The sequence below is a fragment of the Rhinolophus hipposideros genome, assembly GCF_964194185.1.
Source record: "Rhinolophus hipposideros genome assembly, chromosome: 9".
NCBI classification, from domain to species: Eukaryota; Metazoa; Chordata; class Mammalia; order Chiroptera; family Rhinolophidae; genus Rhinolophus; species Rhinolophus hipposideros.
Genome location: NC_138055.1, coordinates 43332875 through 43360154, shown reverse-complemented (window position 1 = coordinate 43360154; position 27280 = coordinate 43332875). Strand labels below are relative to the sequence as shown.

At 34.0% G+C, this 27280-nt stretch overlaps 1 protein-coding gene across 7 annotated transcripts in view; it reads left to right on the top strand.

Annotated features, from left to right (window-relative positions):
• KIF21A (kinesin family member 21A) overlaps nucleotides 1–27280 on the top strand; it is a 132377-nt gene that overhangs the window by 63092 nt on the left and 42005 nt on the right. For 4 of the 7 annotated variants that reach the window (XM_081061334.1, XM_081061332.1, XM_081061329.1 and 1 more), the window contains exons 2-12: nucleotides 2846–3068; nucleotides 3199–3381; nucleotides 4763–4912; nucleotides 5615–5749; nucleotides 6335–6502; nucleotides 8641–8756; nucleotides 12417–12612; nucleotides 13228–13417; nucleotides 13773–13836; nucleotides 18851–19054; nucleotides 24533–24571. In XM_081061334.1, the coding sequence (XP_080917460.1) occupies nucleotides 2846–3068; nucleotides 3199–3381; nucleotides 4763–4912; nucleotides 5615–5749; nucleotides 6335–6502; nucleotides 8641–8756; nucleotides 12417–12612; nucleotides 13228–13417; nucleotides 13773–13836; nucleotides 18851–19054; nucleotides 24533–24571 (1668 nt within the window). The remainder of the gene's footprint in view (nucleotides 1–2845; nucleotides 3069–3198; nucleotides 3382–4762; nucleotides 4913–5614; nucleotides 5750–6334; nucleotides 6503–8640; nucleotides 8757–12416; nucleotides 12613–13227; nucleotides 13418–13772; nucleotides 13837–18850; nucleotides 19055–24532; nucleotides 24572–27280) is intronic. The other 3 variants (XM_081061333.1, XM_081061331.1, XM_081061330.1) reach the window with 1 other exon arrangement.

The following is a 27280-nucleotide window of genomic DNA, read 5'->3' as shown; positions in this document are numbered from 1 at the left end:
GGATGGAATTGCACGTCATCCATGCTTCAAACACAGTTCTCATCATCGTTAGCAAGGATAATAATCAGGTGAACAGAGGTCAGGACATTGCGTTCTGAGTGAAGTTGGCATTTAAAATTGGCTGTCGTATCTGCAATTCACATGGCACCTATTCTTTGTTCTGAGGAAATGAAATTGAAAGTATCTTAATAGGCCAATAAGTTAGCCAGTTGTTTATAATCATTTACTTAAAGTTAACATGGAACTGATTTCAAACAGTAGCCCCGTGCTTGCTTTCATTTAAACAGTGTATGTATTGGTATCTGGCTATTACATGGCATTTATTAAGCTTCACAGTGTAGCCATCTATCAAGCAGGGTGAAAGCAGAATCCTGGGGTAAATGAGGAAGCTTTTGGGAAAGAGAACAGCCTGGGCTGTGCTAGGACTTTACGTTGGAATGCAAAGAGTTAGTGGCAGCTGCCTAAAGAAGGGACATCTAAACAGAGATGAAAAACATGAGATGTTGAGACTGGAAAGGAGTTGGAAAAGGAATGGAGAAGAGTATTTGGGGGAAGAAAACAGCGCGGTTTAAGGCATAGAGGCTAGAGAGGGCATAGCTTGTTAGGGAAACTTGTAAAACTCAACCTTTACCACTAAAGATCCTTTAATGTAAAGATGGAGCATAGCAAGAAGAGATTGCAGAGAGATTTAGAGATACACTGAAAGGTTTTTAAGCAAGACTGTGACCTGATCAACTTCATATTTTATAAATATGACTAACACTGCAGAGTGTGAAACAGATTGGGAGGGGGCAAGATTTGACATAGGCTGACTCGTGAGGAGACTTGTGCAATAATGGTGGCCTTGATAACGGTGGTGTTGGCGAGGAAGGAAACAAACTGGTGGACTTAAGAGCTATTTCAGAGATAATTAATAGCTTTTGGAGATAGGTTAGATAGATGGAATAGAGAAGAGGGAGTAGTTGACGCTGACTCTCCCGTTTCTGGCTTGGCAACAGTTGCGATAGTGCTTCTTATAAGGAGGATGGAGCTTTGTTATAGTTTCCTCCCCATGGCTGGAGGAAGTGAGATAGGAGAAGAGGCGTTTAGAGAGAAGAGAATATAAATCTTGAGAAAGACCACCCATCAAGAAAATGTGGAACCAGAAAGTCAAAGCTGGTACTACCATGGGCTATTTTTCAGTCCGTAGACATAGCTTCTTGTAAGAAACCTTTTGTTTTATTTGTTATAATATCATTTTTCTCTATAACAGTATGTGAATATTCCCCCCCACCCCCTTTTTTTAATCATAAACGATCCTGCAGTCAGATAGTGTTAGATCTAAAAGAAACATTGGAAACGATAGTTTCTATCCATGGTGAGGAAATTGGAGCTTTGAGAGAAGACCATGTGATGCTGATAAAGTGAGAGTGACACAAGTAACCGAACCCAGGTTCCCTCATGGTCACTCTATTGCTCTTTCCACGGTACCTAGCCAACGCCATGCTGACTATTGCGTTCCAGTAACACAAATACACGCAGTTGAAGACTTTATTAAAGAAAAAAAATTGCGTAGATATTCTTTTCTTAACACTTTTTTTTTTGGTAGTGTAGAATTCTATTTTAGATAACCAGAGTTGCAGAAATGTTGTGCCTTCTCAGTATTGTTTTTCCAGTCCTTCCATTGATCTTCCCTCTTGACAAACGGGAAAGGGTTGAAACTCAGGAGATCTGAGTTTGGTCTTGGCTTGGCTTTATCTTTCATGAATAGATGAACTGGTTCCTCTTCCATAGATCTCAGTTTTTACATCTCAAAAAATAAGAACGTGGGACCAGAACCCTCTAAAATTATTTCTTTGCTCGGTCTTTATCATTTTATATTTTACATCACTGGTTGTCTTTGTTTTCTTCCTGAAACAGCTTCTCCTTCATGACAAATAGGAGCCTCTTAAAAAAAAAACCTAGGTACAGGAAATCAGGGATGTGTGTGTCCCGGCTGCTCCTGTTGACTGTGTGACTCGAAGAGGGCCAGAGTTTGGTTTGTTCTGGTAGCAATATGTCACCATATTTACTTTCCTTCTTTGAAAATAAAAATAGGCCTTGAAATTAGGAAGAGAAGGCAGAAGAGTGAGGTACTAGAAGCTGAAGTGTATGGGGGTAGGGTGGATATAATGCTGTGGTCTTCCAAGTGGAGGGAGGACACCCTCCGAGATGTACATGACGATTCACTGGGTTTTGGAGAGAAAATACTGGAACCTCTATTTGTATTAATTTTTAATTTCTTTCCAAAATTCTGCATTTGTGTGTATCATAATGTATGACAAATCAATATAGGATATGCATGTCATTTATCAATGAATACATATTCCCATATTTTATGGAATTATGCTTAAACATGTTAAGCTGACAGAAGGATATGGTCCAATAAGTTTGGAAACCATTGGTGAAGAGTTTGCAAAAAAAGTGTGTAAAGGCAGCAAGATAAATATTATGTCTTAATTTCTTACTTTTGGATATCATCCCTCCTGGAAATAAAGAGAAGAAATCTAAAACAAAAATAACATCAAATCACATCTTGGTTGCAGAATTTATTTAACTGATTCTTTACCTCTTACAGAGTTGTCAAAAACTATTCACCTGCAAAAGTATTTAATTTACTTTTGTTCATGATCATTTAGGATTTAGTAACTGATGCTGAAATGAACTCAGTATAATTTAATTTATTTAAACTTTTCAGTTGAAGGAGCGATAGTAGATTATATTAATACTTTTAAAAGATTTGGTCAGGGATTTTTAAATCCTATTTCTTCAGTGTTTTTTTATTTCCATTTATTTTATTTTATTTTCTCCTGATCATTTCTCACAGAATAAGACCACAACTTGCCAAAGAAAAGATTGAAGGATGCCATATCTGTACATCTGTTACACCAGGAGAACCTCAGGTCTTCCTAGGGAAAGATAAAGCTTTTACTTTTGATTATGTGTTTGACATTGAGTCCCAGCAAGAGCAGATCTACACTCAATGTATAGAAAAACTAATTGAAGGGTGTTTTGAAGGATACAATGCTACAGTTTTTGCTTATGGACAAGTAAGTACCAAATCATTTTCATACAAGTTATAACTTTGCAGAAGTGTCAGTGTAGTTGCATTTTCATTTCTGTTACTTGAGGTGATATTGTTACGATCAAGCACACATGTTTCTCTGTTCTTTTATTCAGACTGGAGCTGGGAAGACATACACAATGGGAACAGGATTTGATGTTAACATCATCGAGGAAGAACAGGGTATTATTTCTCGTGCTGTTAAACACCTTTTCAAGAGCATTGAAGAAAAAAAGCATACTGCAATTAAGAGTGGACTTCCTCCTCCAGATTTTAAAGTGAATGCGCAATTCTTAGAGGTAATAGGCTGATTGTGTCATTAGTTCCCTTTAAATCTTGTCCTCAAGGCCGTAGGCTGTATGATTTTATGCATCTGACTTATAGTATAGTGCTTTGCACATGGTGCTCAGTAAATGTTTGAGCAAATTAACATTAGATAATAGGTTGCAGTAGTAGTAAGAATAGATAATAGGTAATAAGTATTCTTTACTTGTTGGCCTTTAAGATTATAAACCCTTGACCAGTGTCCATAGAAAAAACAATTAATATTGTTCATTTCAGACTCTCTCTTTATCCTATAATTACTGTTGTAATGTAGGCAGGCTTACAGAGTGCTGGCAACCCAGCGATTAAGACCAAAAGGGAGGGGGAAAACATGAGGAATAACAGGCTGTAGCAAAAGCCACAAATCTGGCTGCCAAAGCTAGTATTCCTGCAAGGATAGGCAGGTGTTTTGATGCAGTGTCCAAAGGATGGGGCCGTTTTGGATTAATTTAGGGCAGTCTAGTCTGGTGGGAGGGACGTCATAATAAGAGGACATCTCGTATGTGAGCAGTGTTGCAGTTAGGTGGACAGTGACATTATAATTCTGGATGCTTGGTCCAAAGAGTGTTCTAGTCTAGTTCAAGTCTGGATCTATCATTTTGGTCATTGATGGAACATATTATTCAACATTATATAGCGCAATACAGAAACCAATTCAAATTAACCTTGGTTATCTTATTGCTGGTGTTCATGGACCTCACAGTTTAGTAGAAACCCAAAGCAAGGTAACTAATGGTGGAAAAAGAAAAGAAACAATGTTCTTCTATCTTCCCTTTTAGCCTCCAAAATATTGTTAGGCATTGTGACTTTATAGCATACTGATAGGAAAATAGGTGTGTGCACCCTCTTCTTAGGCAGTAGCGCCCTCTTGTCAGCCACTGTTGATGCAGAAACATTAGTATCATTTCCGACCTTGCAAAACTACTAGGTATTAATTTTTAGATATATTAAGAAAGATTGTAAGGCAGTAGGAAATATATTTTTCGTTCAAGTAGTCAAAATTCTTAAAATCTCTAAGCTCAGGGTTTGTCTACATGTGGTCCATATTTCTTAGAGTTTGCCTGTGTTTATAAATATTTATCTCTTGCAAAGGATTAGTAGGTCATTTTAGCTAGCTCTCAACTCATTAGTCATGATTAAGTCATTCACTATTCTAACTCTTATGAAGAAATGTGGCTTTTATTTGTATTTGTAACAATAATTGCCTCATTCATTTTTATCTGTTGTTATGAAGAAATACGTCGTTTTGGAGAACTCTTGAGATATGTTTCAAAGATAACATTATGCAATGTGAGTTATTACAGCCGTGAGGCAATTTCTTCTAAATTAAAACTTACAATATTTCTTTTTTTATAGCTATATAATGAAGAGGTCCTTGACTTATTTGATACCACACGTGATATTGATGCAAAAAATAAAAAATCAAATATAAGAATTCATGAAGATTCAACTGGAGGCATTTATACTGTGGGCGTCACAACACGTACTGTGAATACAGAATCCGAGGTGACATTTATGTTACTGTTAAATTAGAGCATATTTGGCTTTATTTTTATATTCAGCTTTGTTGATAATTTGCTTAAGATCATAATATGAAATTTGTATCCTTAACTGTAACATGGAGTTAAAAATCTTGTCTTCTTTCCTCATATTTTTTATATCAGGACTTTATTATTAAAAATGTCACAGTTATGATAAAGCCAGTTCATTTATCTTAGCATCAAAAGAATCTAAGGCAATGTACTTATAGTTTTCTTTTGCAGCTAGAAAAAGAGATAAACCGAAAGTTAAGGATGGGACCAGAAAAATAATTTTATACCTTTTGCCATAGACTGTATCATGGCTCCTGAAAGGAGACTGTTAAGAAAAGTTACCAAAAAAATATTTCAACAGAAGATACAGAAGAGCCTGAGTAATTAAAATTATTGCTCAATTTGTTCCAAGTGTTTTACTGTAACAGTTTGGAATGGAAGCTGCAAATGTCAGCAAATGGCAAACAATGGAATCTCAGTGTTTTCTCCCTTTTAAAAAATAATACACTATTATACTAAGATCAGTTCAAAAAGTGCCTGCAACCAAAATATTAAGAAATTCCACATCCTTTACATCCCTTAATATGGTGGGTTTTAGCCATTAGCTCAGATTGTGAGTGTATCTTATCTTGTTTAAGTATTGTTCAAGTAAGACCTTTTTTCCTCCGTTTTCCAGATGATGCAGTGTTTGAAGCTGGGTGCTTTATCCCGGACCACTGCTAGTACCCAGATGAATGTTCAGAGCTCTCGTTCACATGCCATTTTTACCATACACGTGTGTCAAACCAGAATGTGTCCTCAAATAGATGCTGTGAGTTATTAGCTCTAATTTCTTAAACTTCCAGGCTTCATTTCTCTAAAATCACACAACCCAGAAAAGCACATTTGAACCAAATTTAGTTTGTTTAATCATTCCTTTTCCTAATGAGAAGTCTCTGATTCTGTTTAAGCTAAAGATGGCCAACCATGTAAGATTTTGAAGTAAAAAATTGGATGTGTGTCTGCAGCAAACAGAAATCAAATAGAAATCAAGCTGTGGCCATATGTGTGGCAAAGGCTCCTGAGACCCTTTGCTTTTGAGGACTGTGGGCGACATAAGCAAAGCCTCTGCTGATAACGCCTGGGTTCTGACCATAAGCTTCATTCTAACTTTGTCGAAGCTTCTCATTGCCAGTGGACATTTACAGTTATTTGGCTACATGCCTATTTTTGGAGACATATATATTTAATTATATATATATATATATATATATATATATATATATATATATATATATATATATATATATACATACATACATACATATATACACATATATATTGAAAGAAAAGTGGGGTTGGAGGATATTTGGTGTCACATTATTAAAATATTTTCAATTATTTTCCTCAATTGCAGGAAAATGCAACTGATAACAAGGTGATTTCTGAATCATCAGAGATGAGTGAATTTGAAACCTTGACTGCAAAGTTCCATTTTGTTGATCTGGCAGGATCTGAGCGACTGAAGCGTACAGGAGCCACAGGCGAGAGGGCCAAAGAAGGCATTTCCATCAACTGTGGGCTTGTAAGACTAAGATCAAGGCTTTGCACTGAGAATATAGCTGCAATTTTCTGTGGCCTTTTCTCTTTTGTAATACATAATACCTAAGGGGAAATTCTTCATGAGATGAGCTGAGAAATGGAAGTTACAGTAAAATTGAAAACTTAGGTGTAATGCGTTGAATGTTGATCTCCTCACATTGCAGGATGTTTTATTCTTTCACATTGCCATTTTTTTCATGTGTGTAAATTTATTTATTTTTCAATGATAGTTGACTTTCAATGTTATTTTATATTAGCGTTGGGTATATAGCACAGTAGCCAGACATTTATGCAACCCATAAAGTGATCCCTCCAGTAAGTCCAGTACTTACCTGGCACTACATGTAGTTCTTACAATATTATTGGCTATATTCTCTCTACTGTACTTGACATCCCTGTGGCTATTTTGTGACTACCAATTTGTACTTCTTAATCCCTTCACCTTTCATTTGTGTACATTTTGTTGGATTAAATTTTATGATATGTGCAGAAAAACAATATACATAGAAGAAATGATTTTAAAAATTCTGCATTTAAAAACATTTTGTCAAAATCAGCATTAAATATTAGCGATTTCACGGGGTGACTTACAAGGTAGCTTTTTTTGCTAACATTTTATGACAGTCACTTAATTTTGGAATTATGGTCAAGTTTTTTTGTAGATTGTTTCAAAATGAGAACTATTCTAGATTATAGTAAGAATTAACTTTAATACCATGCCATCTAGTGATGTTTTTAATTGGAAAACGCCTTGTGTTTGTTAGCATAAAGCGTCTGTTATATGGAAGAAAATGTTTTAGAGTAAATTTATGTGTAATAAAACTTTCCTTCACATTGACTTCATTATAAAATTGGACACTTGTTCCTGCATAAAAGCAACGACATCCCTAAAGTTCTGTGTTGCTGACAACATCAGGGCATGTTTTCTACTTTGCTTCCCTCCCTCCCATCCCAGAGCTGAGGGCTCCAATCAGATGCTCCTATTTTGTTATTGCCCACTATTTGCTCCTATATGATGGGGGCTAAGGCTGATTAGAGAGAGCCAGACCTCCTAACTCCAATACCCATCTTGATGCGCTCCTACCATATGGTTGAATTTTGTGTTAAAGGGAGTGACCTGGATCCTGGATTTTGTGTATTGTTCCGAATTTCTTAGGAGATAAAATCATGGTGGTATTTACATTCGTGCTGTTAGGAAAAGACAAAAGCCATGGGTGTGTTTTCCTGTTTAGGCTACTGAAGCTTGCTCAGATATCTCTGGTAAAGTTTCAGTGTGGCCAGTGGTTAAAACTGTAGCCTCTCTGGAAGAGGGGAACAGAGACACAGGGTGATGCTGATGCCACACTTTGCATGATCCATTGGCCCGCACAAAGCGGTGGTTATAGATGTTTGTATTACTGAAGTGGGGTGTGTGACCAACAGTTAGGATAACACTTATGCTGTAGGTGCTAATTCAGTGACAGAAAAACAGTAGGGGTGGCAGGTGGAGGGACTAAAGAATTCTGTAATTTGACTTAGTTTTTTCAATGTTGGTTGCCTAGCACATAGATTCATTGTGTTTCTAAAGATAGTTTTACTTGTTCAGAGAAATCATATTGATATTTTTATTTTGGATAAAGCAGATTTTGTTTTCCCATAAGGGAGTTAAATTGCAACACAAAAGTTTCGTGAAACTGTTAAAACTACATAAACATTTTGTTTCTTCAATGCATTGAGGGAACAATTTGCAATACGAATTGATAATTTTCTAGGCACCCAACCTGATGCTCTGATAATTCTAGGGATGATTGAAAGTTGCCAATCTTATTTCTATTTCTAAAAAAAATCTCTGAATAGAAGTGTAAGTATTTGTGAATTTTGAATATATATGTGTGTGTGTGTGTGTGTGTGTGTGTGTGTGTTACTAAATTTAGAGTCACCTTTTAGTCAAATTTTTTGTCAGGTTTTAGTAGTTAATATAGAAAACTGAAGTTTACTTCATACTTCAAAATATAAATGTAAAAAAGCAAACAAATCTTTTCAGTTCTGTCATGTCTGCATATCATTCTCTATAAGCCTCCATTATTTAAAAGTATTATAATTAGTAAATTGTTATGATTTTCCTTTTTCTCTCTCTTTTAGTTGGCACTTGGCAATGTAATAAGTGCATTGGGAGACAAGAGCAAGAGGGCCACCCATGTCCCCTATAGAGATTCTAAGCTAACAAGACTACTACAGGATTCCCTCGGGGGTAACAGGTATGCATAAATGATCATCCTCCATATTACTGAATTTCAATTATTCATTATTTTTAAACTTTGTAAAAGTGATTTATAAGAACTGTTTTTATTCTAAAGCAAATTAATAAGATAAGGAACTAATAATTATTAAGTACCTGAAGTGCGTGAGTCCTTATGTACGTTGTTCTTTCACGTAATCCTTGTAACATCCCTTAAGGTAGATGTTATTATTCCCACTTTATAGATAAGGAAATTAAAATCCAGAGAGGTTAAGTAATTTATTCAAAGTCACTTAGCTTGTAAATGAGGTCCATAGCATGTGCTTTTTCTACTTTATCATAGTTTCTGCTTAAGTGCTTGGCACATAGCATATGACTTATAAAATTTTGTTGAAAAATAAATGCTGTCTTCTAAATAAATATGAAGTAATTTAAATATATTTGATGCCTTATTACAAAGTCTCCTAAAATTTAGACATTTTCTTTACATGTGGAAAAGCTATTTTAAAATGTCAATTGAATGAATATAGAGTATTTGGTGGTTATAAACTTTGCCAATATCACGATATTTTTCCTTTTTCATAATTTTGAATTATTCTGATCATCAGTTAAAAACATTCTTTTGTAATGCATTCCTTTTTATAAACATCAACATGTTGGCTTTACAAGTAGAAACATTTTTGGCATTTAAGTTGAATCATAGCACAAATCAACAAGTTACAGGCAACTGTTGCATTATTTATTCTATTACAATTAATGGAATCTATTTTACAGTGTTTTCAATGGTCTAACATCATGTTTACTGAAAAGATACAAATGATCTGGTAAATAAACTTGTAAACTTTTTGAATAATTGTTATTCAAAGAATTTTGATAACAGCAAATCTATTTAGGTTTGAAATTGAAGAATGGATTTAGAAATAAAGTTTTGTTTCATAGAATTCAACAGTATAGTATCTTTTTTATATTTCTTCCTTCTTTCATAATATTAGCGTTGTCTTAATTGTTTCTCTTCTAGCATATTCTATGTATGGGTGCAATTTTGTTTACATTGTTGCATCTTTCCTACTTCCCTTTTGTATTTTCACTCTGACCTTCAGTATCAATCTGGGCCTTATTATAACAGGACACATTTTTTTGCTTTTTAAGTCAAATATAAATTTTTCAAGTTTACTAAATTGGAGCCCTATCCTATGGATAATAAATGTCCCCTTATAAATTTTAATACTTTTGAATACTTCATTATTTCTGAAAATTTGCTTGTCTTGTAAGCAATCTAAGATATTTGCACTGTGGTCGTGAATTACTCTTGAGTTTTAGGCTACAGCTAAAGAGTCTCAATGCTTCTCACCCAATTCCTGACTGGGTAGTAACTCCTCAGAAAAGAAGACCTCTCCCAATTCCATCTCTAATGAGCATCAATTCCTGCTTAAAATTTTAAGATTGAACTCTTCAAAAGTATTGTATTTTGTATAAGCTTTGGAGAACAAAATACCTTCATTTTGTGAAGCATGTATAAATTACTCTTAAAAGAAAAATTAGATCAAAGATATTTTTGGACAGAAACTGCATATATTTATGTACATAATTTTGTGACTTGTTTTTTAATAGAGATGTCTTCCATACATTTATAATATTTAGCATAACATAACAAGTTTACAGCAAAAATTCTGAAAAATACAGAAAAATATAAAGTAGGAATAAAAATAAATTATATTTCTATTACCTACAAATAAGTACTATTAACACTGTGATGTATTTTGTCCCTAATGTATAATGTTATAACAATATATAAGATATATAACAATATATTTAAATGGCATGGTTTCCTTTAAAATAGACGTGGTTTTATATAAACTCTAAAAATAAATAACTTTAATGTTTTCTTTGAATTTTTCATAAACACAACCATTCTTGAAATTTGTCTGCTTTGAGTTTTATTTAATATGTGATCTTATCGCTACGTCACAGATCTTAGCTCCTCTCATTCCTGAGTTTTTCCATTCTTCTTAAACACTTGATCCCAGTGCTTTTCAAAATATTTGTGAAGGGCAAGTTCTTCTACTCTCCCACTGCCCCATTAATACTGTGCATGACTCTACTCAGCTTGCCGTGTTTCTGACTTACTATGGGAGTTCAAAAACAATTGAATTGGTCTATATTCAATGAGATGAGCTCACTGATTACAGCAGGCTCAAATGTTGCAAAAGTTTAAAATGCTTACTTTCAATTTCTGTACTTTTTGTGAACTGGTAACAAATAGTTTGCAGATGGGCACTGGACTGGGGTCTATACTTTGAGTACGCCTGTTCACTAATCAGTGTCTGTAATCTTCACCCTCTCCCGAATACCTTACCTTCTTCATCAAAAGAGAAAGCTAGAGATACATGAATCATCATAACTTTCTGACCTCCAAAAAAATAATTATTATATACACATGACACATACCGCAAACAATGATTAATGACCTAGTATGTTCCAAATATTGTGTTACACAAAGTATACTAATGAAACTTAATGATTCTTGTCCTCTAGGAGTTTAGGGTCTAAGAATTGGGGTCTATAAAATTTCAAAATAATAATAATAATAATAATAATAATAATAATAATAATAATAATATAACCAATGAAAAAGAGATATGCAAAGAGTATGTGGAAGCAGAGAGAAAGAGTACAACCAAACTGAAGGTTGGATTCTTAGACTAGATGATACCCAAGTTGAATCTTGAATAATAGTAAGAGTAAGGGTAAGTAAGGATGAGCAACAGATGATAAAGGGAAAAAGATGGGTGGAGTGGGACCCCTTTTAACAGGGTTACTATGAGTGCTAAGTTGAGATTATCGGGAGAAGGCAGGAGTGGAAGCAGGAGAATAGGAGGTTATAGGTTAGAATTCCCAGGCATGAATTTCCTACCAGCGTGGGGAAATGACCTCTTCAATGGGAGTTCTATACAGTTTTCAGTTAGTGTGTAAGTGCCAATTAGAATCTTCTTTGTCTGTTTCACTGACAGACATAATAGCTGTGGCATACTAAGCATTTCACTATCCTATTTTTTGGTTGGTAAAACAATTCATCATCATCATAAAGTAATATTTCTCATTTTTCCCATGTAATATGGCCAGAAATCCTGGAACTTTTACCACTCAATAACGAATGATGTTTTATATTATAAAAAATATGGATATACTCTTCTTGTTCAAGTGATAGGATTTATTGCAAGACTTTTTTGCTGACAACAAAAATCAGGATACTAGTGATTAAATTAAAAAATTTAAATCCTGAAATATTCGGTAGGTAATGAAAAAATGATTTTTGAATTTCAATTTGTCATATTATAGATAGATTAAATTTTAGAATTATGTGTGCATCACATCAAAATTTTTTGTAAAGGGGTGAGAAATAAATACTGTATTCACTTGTACTTTCTCAAGGTATTATGGGTCAAAGAAAGATAATATAAATTTATTTTCCACAATTTTACCTAAGCAAACAAAATATTTTTTCCTTAAGATAGTCTTAAAGCATGGGGGTTTTTGATTGTTTTTATTTTTAAGTTAGTAGTATCAATCTTTTGGTATCTTGAAGAGAAGATATTCAAAAGGCGGGACTTCAAAAATGATTACTTCATTGTTCTGTTTGCTTTTATCTGTCAACCTAATTATTCTCTGTAACTTTCAGCCAAACAATCATGATAGCATGTGTCAGCCCTTCAGACAGAGATTTTATGGAAACTTTAAATACTCTGAAATATGCCAATCGAGCTAGAAATATCAAGAACAAGGTGATGGTCAATCAAGACAGAGCTAGTCAGCAAATCAATGCACTCCGTAGTGAAATTACACGACTTCAGATGGAGCTCATGGAGTACAAAACAGTAAGCTCATGGGTTTGGCTTTGCCTTTTGTGATATATCTTGTGAACACAATGATGCCCTTTTGTGATGGCTTGTACGTGTATGTCTCTGGATGTAGTCTCTTATCTGCATTGATAGTGGCGTCTTTCCTTGTGAAGGTACAATTCTCTCATTTTCCTGTGGGTAACCTTTAATAATGTTCCGTCTGTCTACCTGACTAATGTCTTATTTCAAAAGGCTTCCTGCCCAATCACTTTCTTTAGTGACAGGTGCACCATTGAGGGATGTAGTAGAAGGAAAAGAATCTCTTTTGCCTCGCGGCTGTTAAAACAAAAGGGCTCTTGGTTGTAGAACTACATAGTATTGAAGTACCCTGTTTCTTTGAAAATAAAACCTGGATGGACAATCAGCTCTAATGAGTCTTTTGGAGCAAAAATTAGTATAAGACCTGGTGTTATGTTATGTTATGTATGTTATATAAGATCTGATCTTATATTAATTTTTGCTCCAAAAGACGCATTAGAGCTGATGGTCCAGCTAGGTCTTATCATTATTCGGGGAAACACTATATCTTTAAGCAAATCTCTTGTGTATTTAAGGCTCCTGTACCAAGAGGGAAATATCTTCCTTTTCTAGGGTAAAAGAATAATTGATGAGGAAGGTGTGGAAAGCATCAATGACATGTTTCATGAGAATGCTATGCTACAGACTGAAAATAATAACCTGCGTATAAGAATTAAAGCCATGCAAGAAACGGTGGATGCATTGAGGACCAGAATCACACAGCTTGTTAGTGATCAGGCCAACCAAGTTCTTGCCAGAGCAGGTATGTATGTTAGGTGGAGTGGGTGAGGGATTAACTTCTAGAGAGTGGGAGACATTCTTTGAGTTCATTAATTACCTGAAATACTGGAAGTAGAATGTCAATCGGTGTATATACAGTCTGTGATTTTAAGTTAAATGCTTACTTTGTAGATAATCCATCCTTTCAGACACAAAATGTGCCCTTTGGTTTGTCATTATCTTACTGTCTGCTCATGCAATTAAGGGTAGGAAATTTGCTGTATGAATTGTGTTTTAAAGCATTATTGTTTTGTTTTCATAACTTTGATTTTCTCTCTTATTCTGTTTTGTTGGTTTTAATTTAAAGGAAATTCTTAATTTCATATTTTATCTTGCAGGTGAGGGAAATGAGGAGATTAGTAATATGATTCACAGTTACATCAAAGAAATCGAAGATCTCAGGTACAGTTCATGTTCTGTAATATATAATGCACATTTTTGGTTTTGCAGTGTAGTAATATTGCTATTTGTTGGGCTTGTTGTTTAGTCACTGTTTGCAGTGATATTTTAGCTCTTTGGTCAGGTGAACTTTAGGGGAACAGGTGCTTGCCATTCTATAATGTCACGTTGCAAACAACTTTCCTTCCCTCTCTTACCATGTTACCTTCCCATATTATCCTCCTACTCTTGTTATACTCCTCAGTGGGAGCTTACTAACCTGACATACAGGACAGGCATAATTGACGTTGATGAAGTTACTTGTGGTGCCTTCCCTCTCTGTGCCTCTTCCCTTACCATTTGGGAATGGCCAATATCATAAGTCATCTCTAATTTTTTTAAATCTCTTGTTTCCCCCTTTCCCTTTTACTTCTCCAGCTATTCCTTATGTGGGAATCATTGCATCCCTGTCACATTGCCTGCCTCTCTGGTACATACAGAAGCTCATTCATCACTCACATTTCATGCACACACTACACATGATCACTATATGCCCATGCCATGGACCGAGCAAGTATGACAACAAGGAGTTCACAGTCTAGGGGGGGCGACTTACATAAATAGGCACATGTAGTAAATGAAACGACAGAAATTAGTAAAAGGCATGCCATCGCCTGGTGTGGGGATGTGGAGAGGACCACTGAGCCCAGACTCCGGGAATAGCGTTCAGAAAGCAGGTCAGGAATACTAATAATTTCTACAATATTTTTAGGTTCCATGGTTTTCCCTGAGGGCTCAGCTACTTTCTCTTGAAGTAAAACTACAGTTAGCTCCATGGGGAGCATCTGAGTAGCTTAGATTTCATGTCTGCTTCCCATTTGCTGAAAATGGGAGATCATCTTTCACAGCTACCCAACACTTCTCCATCTTGTATTTTTATTCTCTTTTCCTCTCTCTTCCTCTGGCTATCCTGGAGATTCTCAAGCAGAGACGACTGATGTTTCCACTGTTTCTGCCTCCACAAGACATACTGGATACCTTAAGTGTTTCAAAAAGCAAAAACAAATGAGAAGACATCTGATCTGACAATAGACAAAGTTACTCTAATAACTGTTACTTTTATTTTATACACACACACACACTCACACACAGAATATATATATATATATATATATATATCTTTCTTCAAGCTTTACCTTTTTGGCAGAGATCTTTGGGGCATTGGACCCTTGTTCTTCTGGTCAGCAGCCAACCTGGACTTGCATTTCTATCGTGTGTTGGTGGTGCTCTTTCTTGTCTACTGCCTCAAACTGCCTTTCCTTACTCTGTAGAACCCATCTTTACCATTCCTTCAGATGCAACTGATATCTGTCTTTTAGTTCCTGAAGATTCTCTTCCTTCTCCTAGCCCACTTCTCTTTTATTCCCTTGGCCCTGGTCAATGTTAAGGCTGATTCCATGCTCTGGTTATTGTGCTCTGTTTCTTCTCTTCCACCTGTTATTCTAAGGCCTTATTTAAGCTTGATTTCACCACTGGACAAAATGGCTTCACTAGTGTTATTATTTCCTAGAAAACTGAGTGAATCATTTCCATTCCTCCTAGTGACTAACAGTAGCAGCTGTTAATTTCCTTCTTCAAGTTCTGCAGTTAAGACCACTCCTTAGGCTGTTTAGAGAACAGAGATGACTCAGGCCCTGAACTGAATCACTGATCAAATCTTTTTTGGTATAGATTAATAGCTTGTTCCACTTTCCCAACTTTTCTTTAATGGGTCTTTAATTAGGGGCATCCCCCTCCTAGGGGGCATGGTCTTCTAGAACCCTACCACTGTAATTTACAATGTAAAATAATTTCCATATGGAAGAAGCATAAATGAGCTTTTAATTTAAATTTGATTACTTGGATTGAAATTTAAGCTTCTATTTATTAATAAGTGTGTGACCTTGGGCAAGTTACCTCATGTCTGCAAGTTTAAGATTCGTCTGTAAGAATAAGTTAATACCTGCTAATCTCAAAGAGTTATTATGGGGCTCAAATAAAAGAATCCGATGTCAAAGTCCTTAAACTGAAAAGTACTGTAAAGATCTAACATATTATTATTACTTAGATCCAAGTTCTCACATTCTGTTTTTATCTACTAAATCCTAGTCCAATCCATATTTCTATCAAAAGTTGGTCTTAGGAAGGCATTTATTCACAGCTTCTTGAACTTAATGCAAATTTTTGTCAATGTATTTCCACTTGGGAATGTTTATATGTTGAGTCTTATCATTCTAATTGTAAAAAAATACTAGTTATCTTTTAATAAATTTACATGTTGTATTTTTTTTGTGAAATAATAACTGTCACTAATTGATTCTAATCTTGGGGAGCTTACATTTTTTTTGTAGAAAATTTTGAAAATACTGGAAAGTATACAAAAATTAAAATCATTTGTATCTCCACCATTCCTAGAACTGATGTTGACATATTGGTTTATCTCTTCAATATTTTTTCAATGCATATTTTAGTGAAATTGACATCAGGGTGTACATAGTGCTTTCCTATCTATTCTTTGAAATGGAGCAAAATATTATGAACATTTTTTAATGGTACTGTGTTTCCCTAAAAATAAGACCTAGCTGGACCATCAGCTCTAATGCATCTTTTGGAGCAAAAATTAATACAAGACCCGGTATTATATTATATTATATTATATTATATTATATTATATTATATTATATTATATTATATTTATTATAGACCCGGTCTTATGTTACAGTAAAATAAGACCGAGTCTTATATTAATTTTTGCTCCAAAAGACGCATTAGAGCTGATGGTCCGGCTAGGTCTTATTTTCAGGGAAACACGGTATTAGCTATTTTTCTAACATGATTTTTGCATGTAGTACTACCTTGTGTTTCTAATTGATTTAACTAATCTCCTGTTAGATAATTATATTATTAGCAACTTTTTGGTAAGAACAGTTTTTATTTGTTAACTACATTATCAGTCAGGTGAGCTTTAAATTCATTGTATCATTAATCCTCACAACAACCCTAGGTAAGATGCAAGCCCTTAGTCTGTTCCTTCCCAAGGAAATCTCTATACTCCTTTCTTGCCTCACTGCTTGGTCTTCTATTAAATGAAATGCAGGCAGCAACAAATGGGTGGGTGGGTGAGTGGGAAAAGAAAGGGAGAGAAAGAGAAAGAGAGAGATGTTCTCTATAGCGCATACAAAATCAGATTCTGCTAATGTGGCACAGGGTTTGTACATGTGAGCTCTAAAGGCTTTAGCCTTTATCAGCACCAGGATTAAAGAAGCATCGAATATACCCCAACCAAATGCAGGCTTTTAAAATCAGGTAATAAAAAAACACAAGTTGTCTGATTACTGTCTAAAAGAGCAATTAAAAGATAGGTCATTGTTGATAGTTAATTTATTATATTTTCATTTATTTTTAACATTCATTATTAGGTACCCAAGCTTTGTGATAGATATTGAAAATATAAAAAGTAGAATTTGACTTTATAGTTAAGCTGAGTTTTTATACTTAGGTTGTGTTCTTGATTAAAAAAATGACAACATATATTCATTGTTTTCTTTAAAATAATTTTGAAATGATTTAGTCTAGAAGTCTGACACAACTATTTAACCATTTGAAAGTATTATAACTGTTATTCTGCGTACATATGACACCAGATATATAATAAAACAATTTCATTCAAGAATGTGGAGAACAGTAGCTTGAAACATATATTCACTCATTTATATACATGGCTCTAGCTGATTTCAACAGTGCCATGAATAATTTTGGTAGACAATGAAAAAACACAGAGCTGACTATGCCATTTAGAGCTTAGTAGTTGCAAATTATCTAGCATCTTCCTTTGAAATATTTGAACATATGGCAAAAGTGCTTCCTTAGTAATATAGTTTTGAGGTGGAGATAGTAGGTAGTATTTCTTTTTAAAGCCCTGTCTCAATCACCCTTGTGCCAAATTGACCTTGGAAATCTATTATACAGAAGCAGATAATTGTGTTCTTCTTGGTGGTTTAAATCAAATAGAAGTAAAGGAACTGGCCTAAAGGACTTTTTGAATCCCTTTTAGTCTCAAGACTCCAGGCTCTTTTAGGATCTTGTCATTCTGTGTTTTTGCATATTACTGACAGTGCACACATTATTCTCCTGTCATTATTAGGACCGTTTGGGAAAACAAAAGAATGTTTTCAATTATGAAACTCAGGTTTCCATGGAGATACCATCTTTTCCCACGCCATATTCAGGAGCCAGATGTCTCTCAGCCATTTAGGGGCAAGTTTGACTATTCCTTGCAAAGATTTAGAAATGCTATTATAGCATGATGAATGAGGAACTGACAGGAAGGGAACCATGCTGATTGTACATTTAAGTTTAAATGATGGCTTTACAAAGCAAGGATAGCTGGTGCCTAGTGGCCAGAATGCAAGTAATCTAATTACTATTGGCACTTTTGAGCACTAAGAAAGTGACCTCAAATTTATAATTATTTAATCAGGGAATTAAAAAATATCCTAAACATAAATATTTGTGAACACATGTATTAAAATACATACATACATACATACATACATACATACATACATAAATAAATAAATAAATAAAAAACCTCTGTCTGTCGAACACATACGTTAAAAAAAAAACAAAAAAACACCAAAAAACCCTATCTGTTGAAATGCGTTTTGGAAAACTTTTTAGCATGCGAAACAAATAATTTAAAAGACCTGTTTATTCCTGGAGTAGTCAACTTTGCAGAGACAGAAAGTAGAATGGTGGCTGCTAGCGGCTGGGAGGAGAGGGGAATGAGGAGTTAGTGTTCAATGTGTACAGAGTTTCAGTTGGAGAAGATGGAAAAGTTCTGGAAATAGATGAAGACAATGATTGTAACAACAGTTTCAATGTCCTGTATGCTGCAGAACTATACACTTAGGTAGGAATGGTTAAGGTGGTAAATTTTATGTTATGTATTTTTTGCCAATACAAAAAAATGTTTCCTATTTATATTTTTATTCACTAGGGCAAAATTATTAGAAAGTGAAGCCGTGAATGAGAACCTTCGAAAAAACTTGACAAGAGCCACTGCAAGATCACCGTATTTCAGTGGGTCATCATCTTTCTCTCCTACTATACTGTCCTCAGACAAAGAGACCATTGAAATTATAGATCTAGCTAAGAAAGATTTAGAGAAGCTGAAAAGGAAAGAAAAGAAGAAGAAAAAAAGGTAGTGTTATAAAATCACTGCTATATGAATCCCTATTCTTCTTACTTTTTAGTATATTTTCATTTGTGATTTCAATGAGTATACATAGTGTCATAAGTATATTAATAAATGAAATGTCATTTAAATTAGCTGACAAATACAATTATGCTTTTAATAGCTTATCTCTACTGGTATGTAAAATTGTGTCTAATTATAATAATATGATAATGTATTTTATTTAGGTAAAGTTACTATTAGAAACTATTTTATTATTTCTTCAAATAGCTGCTTTTGCATTGCATTCATCTTTCTTTTCTGCAAAGCTTGCTGTACCATTACAATTCAATGTTTTCATTTTTTCCCCATTTTCTAATGCTATTAAATCGTCACATGGATATATTCTCATTCCTGTTTAGATTAGTTTAACTAAAGGCTAAACTAATCCATCAGACTGTCATTTAATATTATTTGGTCTCTTAAGTATTTTCTGCAGGGCTTCTAATTTGATTACGTGAAAGTTATTTATTATTTCATGCTTTCTGAATCATCTAACAAGGAGTTAGTTTTTCTCCACTGTTCTAGGCTTTCATTCCTTGCATCCTAATAATATCTCCTTCTAAAATCAACAGAGTGCAAAGAAGAGGAGGAAAATAAAACTTTGACCACTTGTAATGTGTGAGTGGTTGAACACTCAAATTCTTTACATTTACGTATTGATTCTATGGTGCAGTCAAATCACTAAGAATATATTTTGAACATGCCAGTCAAATTAATTTTAAGCATTTTTGGCTAGATATTCAAAAGGAGGCAAAGCTATCTTATTTGTCAAATGGGTTATTACAGAGGGTGCACTTTGTATCATAGAATTATTATTGATATTTAGTCTACATACTGCTTTGCTCAGTTTATTTAGAAATTTATTTAGGCAACCAGGCATTTCTTCCTAGAAAACTCAGTTGGTTGAAGTTACTGGAAATAAAATTCTTCATATTAATTCTGCTCTGTGTCCTTGAGTTAAAAAGATATGGTAAAAATAATTAAAGCAAGGAGTTACACATCTCTGGTTAGGGCAATTAACACTGAAAAAATGATCATAGAATTATTGAAACTAGTGAGACCTAACATACTGCTTGAATGAAAATGAGACTTTTGCATATGACTTATCATTTACTTGTAAAATATAATTCTTTAGTTGGTCAAAATGTCAAATGTTATGATTTATTTTTAAAGGTATAAACGGTTTGTCTTCATGAGTAATAACTATGATAGTTATTATAGGGTACATTTCTCAAGATTGAGCTAGTTCTGCTCTTTCCTTTTGCATTAAATTTAGAGATATTAACTTAATGAGCTATTGGACATGAATAATGAAGAAAGATAGGGATCCCTATAGAAACCTAGACTGTTTTGGACATTCTTATAGTGATCATAGGTACCCCAAATTAATACCTCTGGTGTAGGTTATTTTTGTGACAATGCAGGGTTGTAAACATTTTCACTGATAACTAGTATTAAAAAAACCATTTTATGATTAAGATTTGTTTCTGTTGCTTTTTCATGGAAATTGTAACCATTTTAAGGTAAAAAAAATTAAGACAGTAGTATTTCAAAGTGAAAAATTATGACTACTTCAGTGATTCTGGAAGATGTAGTAATTATTAAAATAAGAATAATAGCAGATTTAATGCTAAGAGTCTCACCAAACAGCTGGATTTAAATATAAAAAATCCCAGTGAAAAAACTAAGTTATTTCCTAACAAAAAGTAATACGAAATTTTAAAAATTTCTCAGGAAAAAACAAGCCGGGGAAAGTAAAATGAGAGATGTTATCTTAATCATCTATGAAAAAAATGGAAGATAGCTTAAAATGAGAAAAATAAATTAATACTTTCTAAAAATCAATAACTCCTATATGGTGCTTTGAAAAATGCTTTATAAAGCATTTTTCACACATATACTATAATGTGCCTTTGTAAAATTAAAACGTATGTAATGTAGTGTGAACCTAGAAAATTTTATTGTGTAACATAAACTGTATAACTGTGAAAGCCTTTAGAACCCGTTTATGAATTTATATCACTACATATACAAATTTGTAAAATTTAATAGAATTTTTCTTACCATACTATTCAAACTTTGTTGTGGATTAAAAAATGGAAACCAATACTATTTTACTCAGCTTGATAAAGCATTTTGTTCATCATCAACAACTTTTCACTGTAGATCCCGATAACTTTTAGCTGTATATAATGTAAATTCCTATTTAAAAAAATGTAGGTAAGCTCTCATTTTAGCGAAAGGTCTTGTTACATGTTGAAATAAAGAACAGACAAGGTGTTCCAGAAGTGTTTAGAATGACAGCAGCTTTACTGAAGCTAGTGATTCATCTCCCACAGGAATTTTTTGAAGGCTATAGTGTCTGTTGGGATGTATTGATTCTAGTTGAGTTGTGTTACATGCCTCATATTTATTTACTTATCAGAGAGGGCATTGCGAAATTTGGGTTCTGCCTCAACCTTACATAGACAGTAAGTTCAATCAAAAATTGTTTGGAAATGGAAATAATTTCTCTCTAGAAAGTGTTATGAGTACATAGTATTCAGGTTTCCCAACTCACTCACATAAAATGATTTTTACCCATTTTATAGTTTGGTAAAAGCAATTCAGAAGCGAGTAGGAAAAGGCGTAAAAGGGGAAATAAACTTTCTTTTTCATTGGTGTAGCCAACCATCGGGGGAAAAAAAAAAAGTGAAATTCTGCCTGTCATTTTTTCTTAGTCCAGTCTTTTAACTTTCTGTGTCCTTATGCTGCTTTGATCCATTCCTCCTTATTCATTCAGTTCTCATGTAATTCTACCTCTACTCTAAAGTATTTGGTTGGTGCAAAAGTAATTGCGGTTTTTGCAATTATGTTTAACCTTTTAAAGCGCAATTACTTTTGCTCCAACCTAATACTTCCAATTTCAAAATCGTCAACTTTCTTCTCTCATCTCTTTAAATTCAAACTTGGGCACAAAGCCATCTGGCTAAAGGAATTCATGCCAGTGGAAATGACTTATAATCAATAAGCTTCTCTTCTAGGGATGTTTGTAATTTTGAAAGAGGAAGCATTAATCCAAATACTAAAATTTTGATCAGCAACCTCATGAATAAATTTAAAAAAAAAATCAATATTTTGTGGGTTTTTTGCCCCCTTCTGGCTGAGAGTTTCCAAAATCTGTTTGGTGTTTGACCTGTTAGTTCACCTTTCCTAAGCTGCCCTGGTTCTCATAGCTGCTTTCTTTACTCCCTACTGACCCCACAAAGTCTTTAAGAAGCTCCATGTCTTTTACTTTTTGTGTTGTTAGTTTTTTTTGTTTTAGTGGCTATGGGGCCTCTGACATTGTAAGTGTTGGTAGGAAGAGCAGCAACTGGGTCATTTTTTATGTCAGAGTGGTATTTGTGTTCAAGAAGGATGTCATGAGTCCTGTTTTAAGTGAAAGTTTCACCCTCTTCTGAATCAAAGTCTTTACCAAAGCTACAACCAATAGCTAATATGTGGGGTTTTAAGGTTGGGTCTTCTACCTTTCTGTTGATCTGTAAATTAATCCATAGGTGTAGATAATAAGAAAATAGGGAAGGATAAGAAAATAAGGGAGAATAATTGCATAGACGGTATTGCCTATTTTTTTAGTTACATAAATGTTAAAATAGTAAGATATGAGCCTGCCCCTCTGCCCCGCCCCCCACCATACCCCCCAGAGGAAGCACTGTGGTGGAACTAAATGAAATAAAAAGTGAACTCCTTTAAATTATGGAGAAGTACCAGGTTATTAGTTTATTTATCTGCCCCTCCATTGTCATTTTGAACTATTGATTGCAATGCTTTTTAAGGTAATTGGAAAGACATCTAAAGTTTATCTGCTTGTTAGCTTTTATCATCTATACATTTTAATATATCTCTTGTGTAAGGTAAACAAAAATTATTCTTACTGAAAACAGAAAATTTGGACTCTTTGCCAATGAACCGTATCTTCTGAGCCATTGCAGCTCATTATCATCAGTATAAGCCTAGATTAGAAATAATGTATCTTCGTATTTTTTTATGTATATGGATAAAGAAAATATACCATTCACACATTAATCCCTATATTTTTGGATATCTAGCTTTAAATGACTTGCACTATAAAAAACTTCACTCATTCATCAGACTGCATTATATTTGTTTTTAGTGGTGTCAGGCTGAAATCTAGAAACACACAGATTTATTAGGCAATGGCTTTACTTTCCTTCTCCTAGCCATTATACTGAAATTTTGATCCCTGGTGAATATTATTCTGTAGACTTTTTTTCTCAGAAAGATTGCTAGTCTCTTCTTGTAATAGCGGTATGAGTAAAGTTGATTGTGAAATACAATCACAAGCCAACAGATAAAAATCACATGTGAGCACACGTTATAAAATAAAAATGAAAAGTGGCTTGATAAAATAATTCATACCAAGCCTCAATCTCATTTTGAAATACTGATGATTCTGAAAATTATTTTTGGAATTCTGGGCAGAAGTGGATTGTATCAAGATTGCTATATCCTTATTCGGAGCCTAGCACATCTATCTTTTTGTCTACATGACAAATATTGGTATCAGTACATTCCATTGAGTAAAGATGCCCAGTTCTGCCCATTCAATATTGTTTAAGCAATATTGCAAAGCCTTTAAGTACATATTTATAGTTATTAAATACTTAGCTGATGGAAAAACAATCTTACTAATGGAAAGTACTACATTTCCCATTTTATTGCCACCTTTGCCTTAGATGTCCTTTTGGTAGCTAGTTTTTAATAATTAGTACAGTGCTATTATGAGATTTTAATTTTCAATTAATAAAATTAATTTTTCACTGATATCGTAACAACCATATTCATATGACTGTATTACCATTTCATGTATAATTTTGAAATAGAGTTTTTTTTTTAGATTTAGTGATGTTCACATGTAGTATATTAAAATAGAAAACAAGTTTTAGAAGTAGTATCCTAGCATGTAGTATTAATGGTATTTTCATATTATGGTATAAAGGCATTACTTTTTGAAGTTCTTTTAATGATGCCATAAAAAGATCTTCTGTAAAGGTTTAAAAGGCAGAGGATATCATTGAAAGTAGGCCTTTGGGGGAAGCTGAGAAAATTGATCCATTTCAGATTTTAAAATGCAATGGCATCCAAACACTCCTACTACTTATATAAATTGAGACTTTACATCTTGTTGCTAAATAATTTCAACTGATAGTCTTTATATATTCTTCTTAGATATAATGCTGCTTGTTTTTCTACTTACTTTTTATTCATACAAAATGTATTGCCTTTTTACTGTGTATTGTCCTTTGATGATATCTTTTAAAATTTATTTTAAAGTCTTCAAGCTCATGTATCATTTTTACCTTCTTATCACTCTCGCTTTTTACTGTCTGGTTTGTCCTTCATTGGCTTGGCCATCCAATACTGTGCCTCGTGATTTTGAAGGCTACAGAAACTTGAGGAAAGCAATCGAGAAGAAAGAAGGTTGGAATATTTCCCAGGTTTTTTATTAAAATGTCATTTAAATACTTAGTTGCCATTCAAAAGGAAATGTGTTATAGAATTATATGGGTTGTTTCAGACTAGATTAGCTTGGTACTCCTACAAGTAATGATGATTTTGTAAAATTAACAAAAACACCAAATATATTTTTGAAAAAACTTTTTAAGAATAAAAACTCACTAGTTACATGAATTAAAATTCAGGCAATTTCATGTGATTTCAGAATAAACTATCATAGTTATGAAGGCAACTTACCATTTTTATGCTAAAAATGACCACAAAAAACCATCATTTGACTTTCAGAATGTATTTTTCAAAAACTTGTGAACAGATTGGGGATTATTAGTTGGGCAGGAATTGACATTTTGTTGTAGTCCATGCTGAGTCACAGGTGGGCTCTTTCTCCTCTCTTCCTTATTTGGTGTAATTTCTGTTGGAAAACAACATTGAAATGGCAACAAAGCAAAAGGAAACTGTGGCCCTACTACAGATAAGATTTACAAAGAATTCTTACGGTTTAATTTAGAAAACATTATTGCTTTCAAAATGTATTTGAAGTGAGCATCAAAAACAAGATATTTCTTTTTTTCATTTGAAATTTCAGCAAAATCTAGAAGCATATTTCTCTAAATAATAAACATTTGCATTTTACTCATTCAGAGTTACGGTTATTTAAACCAGGATCAAGTAGTATTTCACTTCTTATCAGAACGTCTCTTCATAGATTTTTCTAAATAAATCTCCAGTTTATGTAATGAAAATGATTAAGAAAATAGGCTGGTTTTAATAATATTTAAGTATTTTGGAAGCACCACTTTAGAAATGTCATCTCTTACTTAAAATAAGCTTTTTGAAAATGTTTACTATGCAATGATTAGCTAAAAAAAAATCTTACTTTAAATATGAAAGCTTAAAAATTATAATTTCTTGAAATGATTTTGTAATTTACATTCCACAAGTATATCCTACATATTATATAGTATTCTAGAGTTTCTATAATTCTATAACTTATTTAAGGTATTCTATAATTAGAATGTAATTCTAATTGTCGATAAGTCAACACTAGAACTCACCTAATTAGTATATATTTAAGACATGTTTATAATTGGAATGAAATTAAGAGCTTAAAAATGTGAAATTTCTTCTATTTTGAAAAGTCAAAAATAAGATACATGGTTAAAGTAGTGTGTAGAAGCATTTTCTCCCCTTAAAATAGTCAGGTGCTTTAAATATATGTAGATAGTTTTCTTCCAACTTCTGGATCATCCTTAAAGGACAGCAAAAGCAGAACAGTTTGGTGGTCTAGGACAGGGCTTTTTGGCACATGAATATGCATACAAGTCACCTGGCGAGTTTGATCAAAGGAAGATTCTGATTCAGTAGGACTGAGGTGGAGCCTGAGACTCTGCGCATCTATTAATAAAAGGCTCCTGGACAAGTGCTGGTCTTCAGTGTCTGTGGACTGAACTGCATGACCCTAGAATACCGGTCTGGGAGTCATGACACCTGGTTTAGACCCCTTGAGTGGATGAACTGCCCCAGGCCACAGTTCCTTCATCGGTTGTCAACAAAAATGTGGACATTGGTTGTCAACTGTTAAAGGGGTTAAACCACGTGATCACTAGTGTTCCAGCTCCAAGATTCTGATCTGATGTAAAGTGCAAAATTAAATATCGTTCACTGCTGCCCCCTTAGATAGTTATTTTAGATATCAACGTGTCTCAATTTATTGAGGAAAGCTTGAATATTTGAGGTACAATGATAAAGTATCATCTTGTATTTAAAAGCTTAAGCCTTAAGTGATTTATAAAGGTAAAATAATAATGGAAAATTACAACTACTGATTTTTCTGCATCAGAATTGGCATAAACAGCTTATAATATATGAGTTAACTTTATATTGTCAAAAGTAACATTTGTTAAACTGGATACTGGAGGGAGTAGGTGGGTGTGTTGGGCCCAGTGTTTAGAATACAGTGAGTGTATGGCTATAAACCTGAATAAAAGGGAGGAGGTTGGGTTGGAGCCTGAAGTAATGAAGGAAGTGACAGTAACAAAAATTATGTGCTGCACCAGTTGCAGGTGAGAAAGGGAGACTGCATAGGGGAGGGGATGGGGAATGCTGATGGGCGATTTCATTCCTAACACATTCTCCTTTCCTAATCCTTAACCTTAGTCCTAAATCTCAAGTACAGCACTGTTTGAGTATATGGTACTGGCCTTTCAGTGGGATAATTGGATGAAGGGGAGTGTCTTTCCAGATTTTCAGCTTGAATTGCGTGATGGTGGAAAATCAGCAGTCCTACTATAGTATAAGTGATGTGAGAGAGGCATTGAGTATAATGAGCATTTTTCTCTAACAAAGTGACTTAACACTCATGGAACTCGGTTAAATTTACTTGATATTCCTACTGGTAGTTGCTTCTCATTCTAGAGATATGCTATCTCCCATGCATCATTACGAATCTTCAATCCGTGCCATTAAACTCTAACATAATTAGTGAGTGAGACACATAGGCGGAGGTGCCAGGCAGAGGTGCACAGTCAAAGGACTGATATGCTAACAAACACGTACTGCGCATTTATTATGCACATCCCCTGAGTGCTGGGAACAGAATGCTGAGCCACATGGACAGGAGGCTTCCAGTCTAGTGGGGGAGACAGGAATTAAAGAAATAATCCATAAATAAAC